Source organism: Oncorhynchus mykiss, chromosome 2 (assembly GCF_013265735.2).
Source record: "Oncorhynchus mykiss isolate Arlee chromosome 2, USDA_OmykA_1.1, whole genome shotgun sequence".
NCBI lineage: Eukaryota > Metazoa > Chordata > Actinopteri > Salmoniformes > Salmonidae > Oncorhynchus > Oncorhynchus mykiss.
In genome coordinates this window covers 35,347,621-35,365,079 of record NC_048566.1, presented here as the reverse complement: position 1 = coordinate 35,365,079, position 17,459 = coordinate 35,347,621, and the positions used below count along the sequence as shown (strand labels likewise).

Genomic DNA, 17,459 nt, shown 5'->3' with positions numbered 1-17,459 from the left:
TTGAATGAGTAAGTTGTCCAAACTTTTGACTGGTACTATAATAATAAGCATTTGTTTTGTATCATCTAAGACAAAAAGTTGTTACATTTTTTTTACTCTTAAGAATAAAAGCATATATTTATGAAAATGACTGTGTTATCCTCTTTACAACAACAGTGTTCAAAATAACCTTTTGCAAGACTGTTAACCAGAGCTGTGTTCAGCAACAGAAACAGTGTCCCACACAGTTCATCCACTTCATCCCGTCAGAAGGAACTTCAATGGTGTTTGAGTAATCATTTTGTTAATCAATCAATGTATAAAGTCACTCTGGACTGTGCAGGCTTCATTGAGAGAAGAGAAATTAAATCAGAAGTATCACATTGTCAGTGAGCTCCATCTTCTGGCACAGGCACCCTGGACATTATATCCACATCATAATGGAGTGAAAGTCAAGATCAACATCGACTGAAGCCAAAGAGCGCACATACAGACATGATAATACGATATCACGATATGATAATAAACCATGGCATGAAGGGATAAAAGGTACATACTTTACAGTACATGTAGCATACGTCTTACGAATCACTACACAAGCATACGCTTTAGCATGCTTCAGGAAACTCGAATGTGAAGTCCTGCTGTAGTGGTCTGTGTGTGGTTCTCTGTACATCGAATACAGGGTCTCTGTGTCATGCATAATCAGGCTTCATATGGAGTAGAAAAGGTAAAGACAGACTACATAGTGAAGCAGGTCATCCACGAGATTCCTAGATCAGATAGTAGCGCACACACAAAACTCAACATACCTGCAGTCAGTGGAAGCCCATCTATCCCTATTGTCAGCATGCAACCACATGCACAGCTATCAGACATCCAATGTTTCTCTCTCACGTTATTTGATGCTAATTAGGCTTGCCATAACAAAGGGGTTGAATTCTTATTGACTCAAGACATTTCGGCTTTTAATTTTTAATTAATTTATAAACATTTCAAAAAACATAATTCCACTTTGACATGGGGTATTGTGTGTAGGCCAGTAACAAATCTCAATTGAATCAATTTTAAAGTCAGGCTGTAACACAAAAATGTGGAATAAATCAAGGGGTATGAATACTTTCTGAAGCCACTGTAATTGGTGGAATGACCCATATGCTACTGCATTATCAGTGGCTGAAAGAGGTTTTTCATGTATTTATTCTATCAACTAGTCTTGCTATCACTAGAAACCGGTTCCATTCATAAATCTCGACATGAAGTTTAATCAAAAGTAAAGTGAAAGGACAAATAGAACAAGACAGGGTTTCTAAGGCAACAGTGTTTTCAGGAGCAACTCTGGTGCTGTTGATACAGTATGTTTAAGCAAAAAGCCCTGAGGGGGTGTGTTATATGGCCAATATACTACGGCTAAGGGTTGCCTGGATATAGCACTTAGCCATGGTATTTTGGCCATATACCACAAACCGCCGAGGTGCCTTATTGCTATTATAAACTGGTTACCAACTGAATTAGAGTAGTAAACATATATGTTTTGTCATACACGTGATGTGCAGGGAGGGGTATGAGGAAATGGATGTAGTGCCAGTTGAAGTCGGAAGTTTACATACACTTAGGTTGGAGTCATTAAAACTTGTTTTTTAACCAATGACACAAGTAATTTTTCCAACAGTTTACATACAGATTATTTCACTTATCATTCACTGTATCACAATTCCAGTGGGTCAGACGTTTACATACACTAAGTTGGCTGTGCCTTTAAACAGCTTGGAAATTCCAGAAAATGATGTCATGGCTTTAGAAGCCTCTGATAGGCTAACTTACATCATTTGAGTCAATTGGAGGTGTACCTGTGGATGAATTTCAAGGCCAACCTTCACCTCATCTTGTTAATGTGTGAAAGTTACATTTTCGAAAAAAAAAAAATGAATTTCGCTCACTGCCTTTTCAGCGGAATGTTGTCGAGGGGTTCTGCTAGCGGAACGCCTGCGCTAGAAAGGTTAATGGTCTTACTCTTATAGGCTACAGAGAGCGAGATCACACAGAACAGCTAGTACTCTCATGCATGGTTCAGTGTTGCTTGCCTCGAAGCAAGCATTAGAAGGCATTTCGCTCCTCTGGTAGGCTTGCGTCACTGGGCAGCTCGTGACTGGGTTTCCCTTTTGTATTCTGTGATAGTTTGCAAGCCCGGCCACATCCGTCGAGCATCAGAGCCGGCAAAGTAGAATGCGATCTTAGTCCTGTATTAACACTACCTGTTTGATGGTTCGTTGGACGTCGTAGCAGGATTTCTTATAAGAGTCCGGATTAGTGTTATGGTCTTTGAAAGCAGCAGCTCTAGCCTTTAGCTCAGTGCGGATGTTGCCTGTAATCCATGGCTTCTGTTTGGGGTATGTACATATGGTCCAGGGTTTCCGTAAGGACAATGTGGCACCGGATAACATTTACTGGCCATTTGAGAAATTTACCGGACCCATGTGCATTGGGTGCATAACTCAACATGTAATTTGCAGGAAAACACCATTTTAAACAGCGCACATGAGAAAGCACCATTCTAAACAGCACACCTGATAGCGGTTCCATATCCTCTACGGCAGGTATCCCAAACTGGGGTACTGGGTTTATTGCAATGGACTAATTTCCTCATATGAACTGTAACTTAGTAAAATCTTTGAAATTGTTGCGTTTATATTTTTGATCAGAATAGATATTATTCTAGTTATTATGGACCAGGTAACAACAGGGATACGTGCAATGCTGTCAGGGGTACGCCAAATAAAAATGTGATTAACATTTTCTTTTTTAAGTCCATTTATATTTTCCAACGGGGCTATACATTTGGGTGAGGTTTTTTTCTCGCATGAGTAGCCTCGTTTCACTGCCAAAAATAAAATTAAACCATCTAGTGTTCAGCAAAATAACAACACAATGTCAAATACGGGTAGCTTAGACAAATAATTAACAACCAATCACATTAACTGTTACTCTCTCGCGGGAATTCCATTAACTGCTACTACCAGCAGTATTACACCTGTACCTGTCGACAACACAAGTTGTTCTGCTTCCACGAGCACATGAAGTGCTAGCATCAGTAATTCTATATTTGTTGTTAGCCCAGCTAGCATAGACACTGACAGTTGTGAATCTGAAGCAGCCAAAGAGCTACTGCCCCCTTACCCGGGAAGCACCAAACAACAGACAGGGACGTTTTACCATCGAAGAGACGCAAATATGATGAGAACTACATTGATTTTGGGGTTCACTTATATTGGGAGTAGTGCCTTTCCTCAGCATGTTACTATCAAAAAGTACTATCACAACTCGATGAAACCTTCACTCTTGCGCAGACAGTTAGAAACAAAACATACCAATTTGAAACATTTTGGAGCGAGAATTAAGACGACTTTCGAGAAGTAAGACGTGTATAAAAGCAACAGATACCATTAATAAGAAGGGGCTAGAAGCGTCTTATATGGTGAGCTACCGAGTGGCTAGGACAGGCAAGCCCCATACTATTGTGGAGGACTTAATTCTTCCTGCTGCCACGGATATGGCTAGGACAATGCTGGGGGAAAAGGCCAAAAAAACTATATAGACTATCTTCATCAAACAACAGTTTCACGACGCATCAGTGACATGGCAGCAGATGTTTTGAAACAATTACTGCTTCGCATACAAGCCAGTGAATTCGATGTGTTATAGCTGGATGAGTCAACAGGCCTGGCACAACTCCTGGTATATGTCTGTTACGTTTATGGGGGGTCAATTAAGGAAGACATCCTCTTCTGCAAACCACTGGAAACCAGGAAAACATGGGAGGATCTTTTTAAAGTACTGGACAGCTTTGTGACATCAAATGGACTTTGGTGGTCAAGATGTGTTGGTATCTGTACTGATGGTGCAAAAGCCGTGACAGAGAGACATAGTGAAGTAGTAAACTGTGTGCACACAGTTGTCCCCACACCACTTAGGTACACTGCAGCATCCACCGAGATGGTCTTACTGCCAAGGGAATGCCTGACAGCTTGAAAGACATTTTGGACACTACAGTGAAAATGGTTAACTTTGTTAAAGCAAGGCCCCTGAACTCTCGTGTATTTTCTGCACTATGCAATGATATAGGTAGCGACTATTTAACACTTTTACAACATATAGAAGTTTGCTGTTAATCAAGTGGCAAAGTATTGACATGTTTTTTTAATTGAGAGACAAGCTTAAAGTTTTCTTTGCTGACCATAATTTTCACTTGTCTGACCGCTTGCATGATGACGAGTTTCTCACACAACTGACCTATCTGGGTGATGTTTTTTCTCGCCAAAATGATCTGAATCTGGGATTACAGGGACTCTCTGCAACTATATTCAATGTGCGGGACAAAATTGAGGCTATGATTAAGAAGTTGGAGCTCTTCTCGGTCTGCAATAACATACCTTTTACAAAGACAACACACAGGTCTTTCCATCATTGTATGATTTTTTTGTGTGCAAATGAACTCAAGCTTACGGGCAATGTCAAATGTGATGTAGCGAAGCACCTGAGTGAGTTGGATGCGCAATTACGCAAGTACTTTCCAGAAACGGTTAACTCAAACAACTGGATTTGTTATCCCTTTCCTGCCCCGCTTCCAGCCCACTTACCAATATCTGAACAAGAGAGCCTCATCGAAATTGCAACAAGCGGTTCTGTGAAAATTTTAAATTGGTTTTCTGGATTGGGTTACGCTCAGTGTATCCTGCCTTGGTAAAACACGCTGTTAAGACACTGATGCCCTTTGCAATCACGTACCTATGTGAGAGTGGATTCTCCACCCTCACTAGCATGAAAACGAAATACAGGCACAGAATGAGTGTGGCAAATGATTTAAGACTGAGGTTCTCTCCAATACAACCGAAGATTGCAGAGTTATGTGCATCCTTTCAAGCACACCCTTCTCATTAACCTGTGGTGAGTTCATCACCATTTTCAATGAACAAATAAAGTTGTATATGTTAGATGGCTAAATAAAGAGCAAAATGATTGATTATTATTATATTATTATTTGTGCTCTGGTCCTATAAGAGATCTTTGTCACTTCCCACGAGCCAGGTTGTGACAAAAACTCACACTCATTCTTATGTTTAATAAATGTATTGTGTGTGTGGCAGGCTTACAATGATGGCAAAAACATTTGAGAGTGTGCTGACTCTGGTGCTAGAGGGGGTACGCAGCTGGAGGTTGAATATTTGAAGGGGTACGGGACTGAAAAGTTTGGGAACCACTGCTCTTTATGGTAGAGTGGCCAGACGGAAGCCACTTTTCAGTAATAGTCACATGACAACCCGCTTGGAGTTTGCCAAAAGGCACCTAAAGACTCTCGACCATGAGAAACAAGATTATCTGGTCTGATGAAACCAAGATTGAACTTTTTGGCCTGATTGCCAAGCGTCACGTCTGGAGGAAACCTGACACCATCCCTACGTTGAAGCATGGTGGTGGCAGCATCATGCTGTGGGGATGTTTTTCAGCAGCAGGGATTGGGAGACTAGTCAGGATCGAGGCAAAGATGAACAGAGCAAAATACAGAGAGATCCTTGATGAAAACCTGCTCGAAAGCTCTCAGGACCTCAGACTGGGTCGAAGGTTTACCTTCCAACGGAACAAATACCCTAAGCACACAGCCAAGACAACGCAGGAGTGGCTTCGGGACAAGTCTCTGAATGTACTTGAGTGGCCCAGCCAAAGCCAGGACTTTAACCAGATCGAAGATACATGTGCAGCAATGCTCCCCATCCAACCTGACAGAGCACGAGAAGATCTGCAAAGAAGATTTGGAAAAACTTTCCAAATACAGGTGTGCCAAGCTTGTAGAGTCATACAAGGAAGCTTGGAGGCTGCAAAAATTTGGAAGAAAGTCTAAAAACCTGTTTTTGCTTGGTCATTATGGGTATTGTGTGAAGATTGATGAGGGGGAAACTATTTAATCAATTTTAGAATAAGAAAAGTCAAGGGTTCTGAATACTTTCCGAATGCACTGTACATTGGAGAAAAACTTCAACTTAAGTGTTGTGGTCAGTTTGCATTACCTTGTAAGTTTAATTAAAATATAGTGGCTGGTGAGGGTCTACTTGGGGAGAGTGGGTCCACCGAGAGACTGAAGTGAGAAGAGTGGAGGCCCCACACACACGCCTCAGAGAAGTGTCTGATGCCCTCCCAGTCACCCCATCACAATCCCCTTGATAGAGACCCTCTCCACTCTCACCAATAACCACCATTGAATCTTAGCTATCATGCCAAACAAGGAATAATAATGACTCGACATCCTCTCCTAATCTGTTCAGAACTCTTTTTCATTTTGCAAGTCACAAAAATGTATACAATTACACTGTAGTATAATTAAATCCTTCCTTCTCCCGCTACCAAGCCAAACCCATCCCTCTCCACCTCCCCTCCCTGTTTTCTCTCCCCTTTACCCCACCCAAGCCAAGCTTTTCTCAACTTCCCATGCTTTCGCATTAATTCCTGCCCAATTTATACCTAATGCATCCACACACCAATTCTCTCCCATCCTCCTACACATATTCATATTCACCATCCCACACTCTTCCCTCATCTGTCCATTCATATACACAAACACACACACACACACTCCCACACACACATCCATAGAACAGTTATTGACACATGCTATATTTCCCCCTTTGAATTGTCTTTTCAGTGTCCATGTAGTCCATGGCATTGGCTACTTCTATCGTTACTTCTTAGAGAAGAACAGTTATTTGGGGAAAGTAAAGTATAGATTGAATTTGGGGGAGGAGAAAATTATATTGTCTCAACTTACAATAAGTTGGTCTAAGACATCACTGTGATGCAGTGCCTTAGACCGCTGTGCCACTCAATTTATTGATTATAGAGGCTTAATTTGAACTTTGTTGTCTGGCTTCTACATATAACCACAGTTTTGTCGGTACAAAACAGATATACTCACTCCCCATGCTTCCTATACAAACATGCGCCTGGCACATTTTCTCTATGAATGACACACCACATTCTCCGTAATTTCCAAAGAAATGGGCATGACTACTTTAGGGGTGGGGCAGAGGAGACGTAAAAAACACAGACATCTGTATTCTCTTATGTTTAAACCTGACGCACCAAGACAGCAGCCGTTCCTGAACTAAACTGACAGAGGTTGAGGTAAGGATATTTTAATAGAATTTGATCTTAAAGTCCAGGTAGCAGATAATGGACATCTGGTGCTGTATATTCATTTAACTAACATAGCCACATGGGTTTAAACTATAAATATTATTTGTTAGAGGCAGTGTTTATTATTCTAATGTGTTGTCATTCCCAACATCAAATATTTTCATATAATTTTAGTATTGGGAATTAGGGGACAAATTATATCTGTTGGCAGGCCACGAATGGTCACTGAAAGGTATCTACCTCTCTTGATATACTAATGTCTCTCCCTCAGACAGCTTTGCTCCTATTCATCATCTCTGACTTTTACATTTCGAATTCCTACTCTTGCTTTTTCTTGCTGTGACTATTGCTCTGTATCTTTCTGTGTCTCTGTGTCTAATCTATATTGATACTATGTGTCACGCCCTGACCATAGAGAGCTGTTTATTCTCTGTTGGTTGGGGCGTGATAGTGACTAGGGTGGGTCATCTCGGTGATTAATGTTTTATGTCGGCCTGGTATGGTTCCCAATCAGAGGCAGCTGTTTATCGTTGTCTCTGGTTGGGGACCATATTTAGGTAGCCATTTCCTCAGTTGTGTTTGTGGGATCTTGTCTACAGTTAGTTGCCTGAGTGCACACCAGTAGCTTCACGTTTTGTTTGGGCTTTATTGTTTTTGTTTGAGTTTCGGTTTCGGTTTCCGTTTATTAAAATATGTGGAACTCTAAGCATGCTGTGCCTTGGTCTAATCATTATAACGAACGTGACACTATGCCAATGAATGACAAATGGTTGACTCACAACACAGCATGTGACTTTTTTGTGACTTTGTAGTTTGACAACATTTGACTGTGCTGGCATAAATAGGGTACTGTACTATCAGGGATCTGGGAATTCCTCAATTAGAGTTGGTTGGTTTTGAATGGTTTAGATTACCAGGTTAGATTTTCAACAGAACGTCCACCTTACTATGTGAGAAACTGTATGTGCAATTCTTCTGATCTACAGTTGGCAACACTGTTTGCTTTAGTTTGTAGTCAACAGACACACCCTTCTCACCCACTTCATTATCATCTTTTGTTTCGAATTCTCTCTTTGTCTTTGTAACTTTGTGATAATTGACTCTGTAGGGTGTACTTACCGCAGAGCCGTACCGTTTTGAGCCCCACCTGTTTAGCAAAATTCCCTGTTTTGCATGTTATTTGGGCATTAATACATGTCACATATCAGTTTGCAAACAATGTAAAAAAATGTAAATGTAAAAAAAACCTTGACCCTTCTTGGATGGCCACTTCTAATAAAACTCTATGGCAGCACCCAGTGGTGGTGGGGCAGCTAGCAGAAAATAAGGCGAGTACGGGTTGGTAATGTTCTCTAGTTGCGTCGTGATTGGCTCAGTGTTCTGTCACTCATGGGTACACTACGTTACCGCAAAATCTACGAGGAGAGCTCGAAAATTCAAGCCCCTTGGGTGCTGCCATAGAGTTATATTAGAAGTGGCCATCCAAGAAGGGTCAAGGTTGTTAGCAGTTGATGTTATTCTTCAATAACACAAACTCCAAAGCAAATCAGGGAGAGAAAAATGTGTTTATTTGAGAAGGACAAATCATAGATGTTATGTTGAGTGATAGATGTTCAGTCTCCCTTGTCCTCAGCTTTTCTCCACAGAACAAAGGAACAGGATGCCATTTATACCCCCCCCCCCCCCCCCCCCACCTCCACCACCACCACCACCCTGGCCTGGCGTTGACCAATCAGAAGTCCTTGCAGTACAACTGGGACAATAGCCAAATAACAAGTATCCTGCCCCAGACTCAATGTACAGAACGTCGCACACGTAGCTCTGAGTTCAGGAGTGGCATTCCACAGATTCTAAACAGCTGTTGAACTGAAACCCAACTATTTACAATTCCCTATTGACCATTAGTACTCTAGTTTTAGTCCTCTCATCCTCTGCGTTGTGTATTTATCTTCAAAATATTCTTATAAGGTCATTGGCCACAGATAAAATTACATCAAATCCCGTTATATCTACAGTAGCTTTGGACTGATCATGTCAACATCATACTTTCAAAGCTAGCAGTCATCATTATGTATCAATTATGAAGAGACATTATAGATAAAACGTATCGGTGCTTATTGGCCATTGGACATAAACATTACACAACAACTTTGAAATCGCAAATTCAACATTGAGTAGTTTGGAAGGAATCAGTAGCTAACTGCAAGCATTGCAAAGCAATCACTAGCCTTCTATTCATTGGAGTGGATGTGTGGTCCAAGTCTGGGTTTAATGGTTTATTTTCCAAGCTTAAATGGATAAACATTCAACATTGGCCATGCTGTCAATCCAGAGATCAAGACAACTGGGAAATCTGAAAAAAATGAGCTCCGACTGAGAAAATTAGTTTTGAACGGTCATCCAACTCGGATTTCCAAGTCGGGAACTCAAGCTTCAACCTGAAGATCACTAACGGCATGATTCAACATTTTTTCCCCAGTTGCCTTGAAATCCATAGAATGCCAGACTTTGATGACAAAGTTTATGACAAAATTTACCCACGAAGGACCGCCGTGCCACCTTCCACTTCAAGTTAGCACAAGAACGTAAATTCAAAAATGTCTTGTATGCTGCTACATAAATTATGTTATATGCCAGGGAGATATGTATACTGTAGCTAAGAAAGCAATACTAAGTGTATGTTGTGTAGTAAACTGTTAGTAGCCCATGTGCCATACCCTAATAATTTGGTCCCTGTTCCCTTCATAATTTAGCCTAATGTTCTGACTTGGTGGTGCACATGTAGCCTTTAACCTGTTTTTTGATAAATGTTATCATTGAACATTGTAAGAGCTTTCATTGTCTGCTAATATGCCCCCTTTATTTATCCTACGGTTCTGACTTGGTGTACAGGGAGAATACTGTAAGAATGGTCCATGTTCTGAAATCTGGTGCTGTACATTTCAAAAGTGCTGAACAAATTGACAACGTCCGGCCAGGCTCGCTCATTAATGTCTTAATCTAAAGTACGGACTGCCTCTTATCTACTCTTCATCCTATTATGCCATAGCGTGTACATCTCAATTGTCAGTAGAAACCATATTTGTTTAAGCAAGTCATCCATATCAGGTATATTTTTTAAAAGGCAGTGAATGAGGTTGAATTAACTGTTTCTCTGCCAATCAAGGCTCCGCTGATAGCCATGTGTAGCGGTGGTAAGGTGTTGGGACTGCAGTTGGGACAATTTTATGTAGGCCCTAACAGTTTGTGGGCACCGTTTGTCACCGTTATAGTCCAATTAATGTATTGTTTAGTTGTGTAGTGGTTTTGCTGGCATCCATCTAAAATAATTTGGGGGAGTTTGCCCCACCAAGATTTACATGCTAAAATCGCAACTGCAACAATAGTATATGCCTCGCACACTTTCTCTGTGTATGACAGACTGACCACATTCTCTGTCATTTCCCGAGAAAGGAGCATGATTACTTTAGTGGTCGCACAGAGGAGAGGTAATTTTATGTTTACACCTGACACAGCAAGACAGCAGCCTAAGCCTGAACTAAACTGACAGAGATAAGGATCATTTAATAGGATTTGATCTTAAATTCCAGGTAGCAGATAATGGACCTTATCTGACATTAATGTAGTTGGTGCTGTATATTAATTTAACTAAAATAAATGGGTTCCTACTTGAAAAATGATTTATTAGTTTCAGCTTATGCAACCCGCATATAAAAATTGTAATTGTCATGACTCACACAGTAGAGGAACATATTGCCTGTAGCCTACTGTACATGGTAACCTGAAACACACCATGTGGCACTTCATTTCACTTAGTTATGGAAAACAGCAGGTTTTTTTTCCTCCAAAATATTCACAACATATTGACACAATTGCAATCTTATTTCAGCAATAACATGTGGAAAAACATTTGTGTGAACGCTATCAAGCCAACAGCAGACGAAACAGAAAGTGAATTCTCTCCTCCCTCTCTCCCCAGTTTTAGCATGCGGATAACACTGTCTAGCTGGTTAGGTTTAGGATATTTACTTCCCATGTATAACAAGGAAGAAGTTAATCAACTTTGCTTTTGTAAAATAGAACAAAGGAGATTTTGTGTGTTGTATCAGTATCCAATGAACTCAGGTTAGTGGCATCTTAATTGGGGAGGACAGGTTTGTGGTTATGGCTGGAGTGGAATGGGGGAAGGGTATCAAGTACATCAAACACATGTCATTCCATTCACTCCATTCAAGCCATTATTATGAGCCGTCTTCCCCTCAGCAGCCTCCACTGAATGAAATGTATGTCATGTAAAGAGGGTTGAAGTTATTGCTCTATTTTAGAGGTGTCAATGTAATTTGCCAAATGTGGCCATTTCTGTAAAAGCTAATGTTAGGAAAACTGCACATTGCGGGAAATAAATGGCATTTTCATATTCTGCATGTTCATAGTTGAACAATTACCTCTTTGTTTGAATACTGTAGCATAAGCTCTGAATTCATTATTGTAATATGTAGACATTCCCAACATTATTTTTTTTTAAATCATTGTAGTGTTGAGAACAGAAGTAGGGGCCACATTATATCTGATGGCAGGCCACAAATGGTCACTGAAAGGTACACACCATGATCAAAAGTATGTGGACACCTGCTCATAGAACATCTCATTCCAAAATCATGGGCATTAACATGGAGTTAGTACCCCCTTTGTTGCTATAACAACCTCCACTCTTCTGGGAAGGCTTTCCACTAGATGTTGAAACATTGCTGCGTAGACTTGCTGCCATTCAGCCACAAATAATAGAAGGTCAGAATCCCGGAGTCGCCTCTTCACTGTTGACGTTGAGACTGGTGTTTTGCGTGTACTATTTAATGAAGCTGCCAGTTGGGGACTTGTGAATCATCTGTTTCTCAAACTAGATACTCTAATGTACTTGTCCTCTTGCTCAGTTGTGCACAGGGGCCTCCCACTCCTCTTTCTATTCTGGTTAGAGTCAGTTTGCGCTGTTCTGTGAAGGGAGTAGTACACATCATTGTACGAGATCTTCAGTTTCTTGGCAATTTCTCGCATGGAATAGCCTTCATTTTTCAGAACAAGAATAAACTGATGAGTTTCAGAAGAAAGTTATTTGTTTCCGGACATTTTGATCCTGTAATCGACCCCACAAATGCTGATACTCAACTAGTCTAAAGAAGGCCAGTTTTATTGCTTCTTTAATCAGGACAACAGTTTTCAGCTGTGCTAACTTAATTGAAAAAGGGTTTTCTAATGATCAATTAGCCTTTTAAAATGCTAAACTTGGATTAGCTAACACAAGGTGCCATTGGAACACAGGAGTGATGGATGCTGATAATGGGCCTCTACACACCTATGTAGACATAGAAAATAGAAAATCAGCTGTTTCCAGCTACAATAGTCATTTACAACATTAACAATGTCTACACTGTATTTCTGGTCAACTTAATGTTATTTCAATGGACAAAAAATGCAGCTTTTCTTTCAAAAACAAGAACATTTCTAATTGACCCCAACATTTTGAATGGTAGTGTAAGTATTCAGACCCTTTAGTCAGTACTTTGTTGAAGCACGTTTGGCAGCGATTACAGCCTCGAGTATTCTTGGGTATGACGCTACAAGCTTGGCACACCTGTATTTGGGGAGTTTCTCCCATTCTTCTCTGCAGATCCTCTCAGGCTCTGTCAGGTTGTATGCAGAGTGTTGCTGCACAGCTATTTTTAAGTCTCTCCAGAGATGTTCGATCAGGTTCAAGTCCTGGTTCTGGCTGGACCACTCAAGGACATTCAGAGAGTTGTACCGAAACCATTCTTGCTTTGTCTTGGCTGTGTGCTTAGGGTCATTGTTCTGTTGGAAAGTGAACCTTCACCCCTGTCTGAGGTCCTGAGTGCTCTGGAGTAGGTTTTCATCAAGGATCTCTCTTTACTTTGCTCTGTTCATCTTTCCCTCGATCCTGACTAGTCACCCAGTCCCTGCCCTTGAATAACATCCCCACAGCATGATGCTACCACCATCATGCTTCACTGTAGGGATGGTGTCAGGTTTCCTCGCTTGGCATTCAGGCCAAAGAGTTCAATCATGGTTTCATCAGACCAGAAAATCTTGTTTCTCATGGTCTGAGAGTCTTTAGGTTGCCTTTTGGCAAACTCCATGCGGGCTGTCAAGTGCCTTTTTCTGAGGAGTGGCCTCCGTCTGGCCACTCTACCATAAAGGCCTGTTGCAGAGATGGTTGTCCTTCTGGAAGGTTCTCCCATCTCCACAGAGGAACTCTGGAGCTCTGTCAGAGTGACCATCAGGTTCTTGGTCACCTCTCTGACCAAGGCCCTTCTCCCCCAGTTGCTCAGTTTGGCCGGGTGGCGAGTCTTGGTGGTTCCAAACGTCTTCCATTTAAGAATGATGGAGGCCGCTGTGTTCTTTGGGACCTTCAATGCTTTAGGAATGTTTTGGTACCCTTCCACAGATCTGTGCCTCAAAACATGCCTGTCTCTGAGTTCTACGGACAATCCCTTTGACCTCATGGTTTTGTTTTTGCTCTGACATGCAATGCCAACTTATATAGCCAGGTGTGTACCTTTCCAAATCATGTCCAATCAATTGAATTTACCACAGGTGGACTCCAATCAAGTTGTAGAAACATCTCAAGGATGATTGATGAAAACAGGATGCACCTGAGCTCAATTTCAAGTCTCATAGCAAAGGTTTTGAATACTTATGTATATAAGGTATTTATTTTTCATACATTTGCAAAGATTTCTCCAAACCTGTTTTCACTTTGTCATTATGGGGTATTGTGTGCAGATTGCTGAGGATTTGTATTTGTTTAATCCATTTTGGAATAAGGCTGTAATGTAACAAAATGTGGAAAAAGTCAAGGGGTCTAAATACTTTCCGAAGGTACTGTATTGATACTACGCCAACGACACATAACACAGCATGTGACTTTTTTGTTCCTGTGTAGAGTTTGACAACATTTGAATGTGCTGGCATAAATAGTGCTAGCAGGGATTTAGGAATGCCTCAGAGTTGGTTGTTTTTTAATGGATTAGAATACCAGTATGATTTTCAACAGAATTTCCACCTTACTATATGATAAACTGTCCGTAGAATTCCTCTGTTCTACAGTTTCAGCACTGTTTGCTTTAATTTGTAGTCAACATGCACACCCTTCTCTCCCGCTTCATTATCCTTTTCTGTTTGGAATTCTCTCTTTGTAACTTTGAGAGAAGTGACTCTGTTGGGTGTACTTACCGCTACTTACATTAACAACAGTAATACGATAAAATGTTATTCAGAGGTGAATGCTTTTGTTGTTTTTGGTCACAATATTTAACATTTCTATTGGATCTTGACCTCACTGCCCACTCCCCACCAAACCCCTAGATGACGTACTCCACCAAAACTCTTGCTGCTGGCAGTTTTGGGAAGGTATACAAGGAGAAGTACAATGACACCTGGGCTGCAATCAAGAAGGTGCCACAACACTTAATCAATAGGAGAGACCTGGAGAGAGAGTGTCAAGTATACAAGTGAGTGTGACAGACAATGTGCTATCATGGTATGTTGCTAAAAGGTGATGACGTCAGAGATGGTGTTGACGAGGGTGCTAATGAAAAGTTCATTGCAGAAGTGCTTGGTTTTGCTGTAGTCCAATGCCTCTCATAACCCTTTCTCTCCGTTTTCTTTCACACCCCGTCTGTGACTTGGGACACCAGAAAGGCAATTCATCCTAACATAGTGAAGCTTCTGGGTAATCCAACACTCAAGGACTCAAAGTGGATCATCCCCATGGAGTTCATCTTTGGAGAGGAACTGGAGACAACCATCTTCAAATCACAAAAATCTAAAATACAGGTAGGTCTATGGATCCCACTGCTGCCACCAAACATGCATGCGACAGTGTTGATGAAAGTTCACATAGCAAAACGTTTGTCTGAAATATCTGATTGAACAAGTATCTATGCCAACAGGATTTTCAGGGGGCCTTCCCAACTTTATGAAAACATTTCTATGTGCAAGTTAGCTCATCGTTGATAATCAAAGCCTTTATTCCCTACAGTTGACTCCATCTATAAAGGCCACCATCATCACAGGCATGTGTGAAGGACTGCTTCACCTACACAGCAAAGACATCGTCCATCAGGACCTCAAGCCCGAAAACATCATGGTGAGAAAGGCAATAAAGTTGTTTTTGTTGTTCTGATGTTCGTCATTAATGATGCAAGACTTTAGAAGCAGTTGTCCATCTGTTGTTTATCACTATCACATTATCACTGTAAATAAATAGACTAGATATAAAACTATATTTCTCCACCCCTCTCAAATTATCCCTTCCAGGTAGAGCATGACACTCACAGAGCTGTGATCATTGATATGGGACTTGCCAAATTCTTCCGCAATGGCCTAAATTCTGCCATGGATATGGGCAATGAGGCCTACTCTCCACCTGAGGTCCTGCAGAGGAGGGGCCAGAGAGATCAGCGCTCGGACGTGTGGGCTATGGGTAAAATCATTACCGAACTTTATGCCAGAGTCAGGCTGTACACCCCCAGTGTCTGTCCAACTAAGATCCAGGAGACCCTCAGTCTCCAAGGCCAGCAGTACTGTAACGCTGTCTGTAGGATGGTGCAGAGAGACCCCACAGTGCGGGCCACCATGGCCGGAATCATGCCGGAGATACAAAGGGCAGGGATAGATAGCAGTGCCGGCAACACCGGGGGGGAAAAAAGAGGACATCTTCTGACACCCTTTCCTCACACTCAGGTAAAAGACACCTTGCCACGTCCTCAAGCTCCTGTACAGCACTCACTTTCTCCATCGAGATTTGAGCGCAATGCTTTACCAAGGTCTGAGGCCAAGACGCTAGTGGGGCCTCCTGCGCGAGCGCCTTCTCCATCGAGATGGGAGCGTACAGCTTCTCCAAAGCCTGAGGCCAAGACGCTAATGCGAGCTCCTGTGCGAGCACCTTCTCCATCGAGATGGGAGCATACAGCTTCTCCAAAGCCTGAGGTCAAGACGCTAGTGCGAGATCCTGTGCGAGCACCTTCTCCATCGAGATGGGAGCATACAGCTTCTCCAAAGCCTGAGGTCAAGACGCTAGTGCGAGATCCTGTGCGAGCACCTTCTCCATCGAGATGGGAGCGTACAGCTTCTCCGAAGCCTGAGGTCAAGACGCTAGTGCGAGCTCCTGCGCGAGCACCTTCTCCATCGAGATGGGAGCGTATAGCTTCTCCAAAGCCTGAGGTCAAGACGCTAGTGCGAGCTCCTGTGCGAGCACCTTCTCCATCGAGATGGGAGCGTGCAGCCTTGCCAAAGACTGAGTTGAAGTTTGAGGTGAAGACAACACTGCAACCACAACCCGTACAGCGTTCACCTTCCCCGTCAAGATGGGATCGAGCAGCCTTGCCAAAGCCTGAGGTCAAGAACTCACCAACTCCCCTTCCAAAAGGTAGACCGTGGTAATACTCTGGTTCGATCAGGCATAGCTCAACCCAATCAGCATGTCATGAAACAGCTTCTCTACAAAGAGGCGTCGAGGGATCTCTCATGCCCACTCCCAACAACAGGCGGGGTGCGAATCCGCCGTTATGAGCAAAGGAATGGGGAAGTGGAGACTTGGGAGCAAAAGGAGGTGGAGACTGAAGGAGGGAGGATAGTCAAGTTTGAGGATGTGAAGTTTAACAAGAAGTCGTGAGTAGGTTACTGACAGTTTGTGAAATAGTAGGGAGTTGATTTGACTCTGCTTCTCCAGAGCAACAACAATAAAAGTTGTATTGCACTATTAAGAAGGAAACCTGAGGTTGAGTAAGGATTCAAGAATGATGTTGAAGGACTATATCACTTTACAGTATTGCTACAATGTTGCACATCTGGTTAGGTGCCAGTTTGCAGAGGAAACTGGAGTCAAATAACTATCTGTGAATGTTTCTGAAATCTCATCCCTCTTGCAAATCAGTTTTATCTTTAGCTTGATATCATTCATTTGACTGTGAACATAGTAAAAAATATTTTTGTATCTTCTAAGACAAGAGATCTTACAATTAGCTTACAATTAAGAATTAAAGTCATATTTTCACAAATATATGCTGTGTTATATCCTCTTTACAATATGGTGGAAAAATTGCAAGATTATGTTATAATACTTTTGTTGCATCAAATGGCTGTTTTATGCAACAGAATAGAGCATTCTTAACTATTGTGTGTGTGTGTGTGTTCTACTGAGGATGTACCTCTGGGAGATAACACTGACAGGAGATTTACAGGGAGAGACGGTTCCAGTTTGAAATTTGGAGTCGGAGGGC

The 17,459-nt window shown here is 41.8% G+C and overlaps 1 protein-coding gene across 1 annotated transcript; it reads left to right on the top strand.

Moving 5' to 3' along the window:
* The first annotated feature begins 7,088 nt into the window (after positions 1-7,088).
* Positions 7,089-17,237, top strand: LOC110488508 (serine/threonine-protein kinase dyf-5). Its single transcript, XM_021560741.2, has 5 exons — positions 7,089-7,152; positions 14,542-14,687; positions 14,874-15,012; positions 15,218-15,325; positions 15,496-17,237. Exons 2-5 carry the CDS (start codon positions 14,542-14,544, stop codon positions 16,618-16,620), a joined length of 1,518 nt encoding a protein of 505 aa, XP_021416416.2. The 5' UTR covers positions 7,089-7,152; the 3' UTR covers positions 16,621-17,237.
* Positions 17,238-17,459: the final 222 nt, after the last annotated feature.

Coding starts and splice junctions, on each gene's coding strand:
- LOC110488508 (XM_021560741.2), top strand. CDS start 14,542: ATGACGTACTCCACCAAAACTCTTGCTGCTGGCAGTTTTGGGAAGGTA. Junction 14,688..14,873: donor AGAGAGTGTCAAGTATACAA/GTGAGTGTGACA, acceptor TTGGGACACCAG/AAAGGCAATTCATCCTAACA. Junction 15,326..15,495: donor TCAAGCCCGAAAACATCATG/GTGAGAAAGGCA, acceptor TATCCCTTCCAG/GTAGAGCATGACACTCACAG.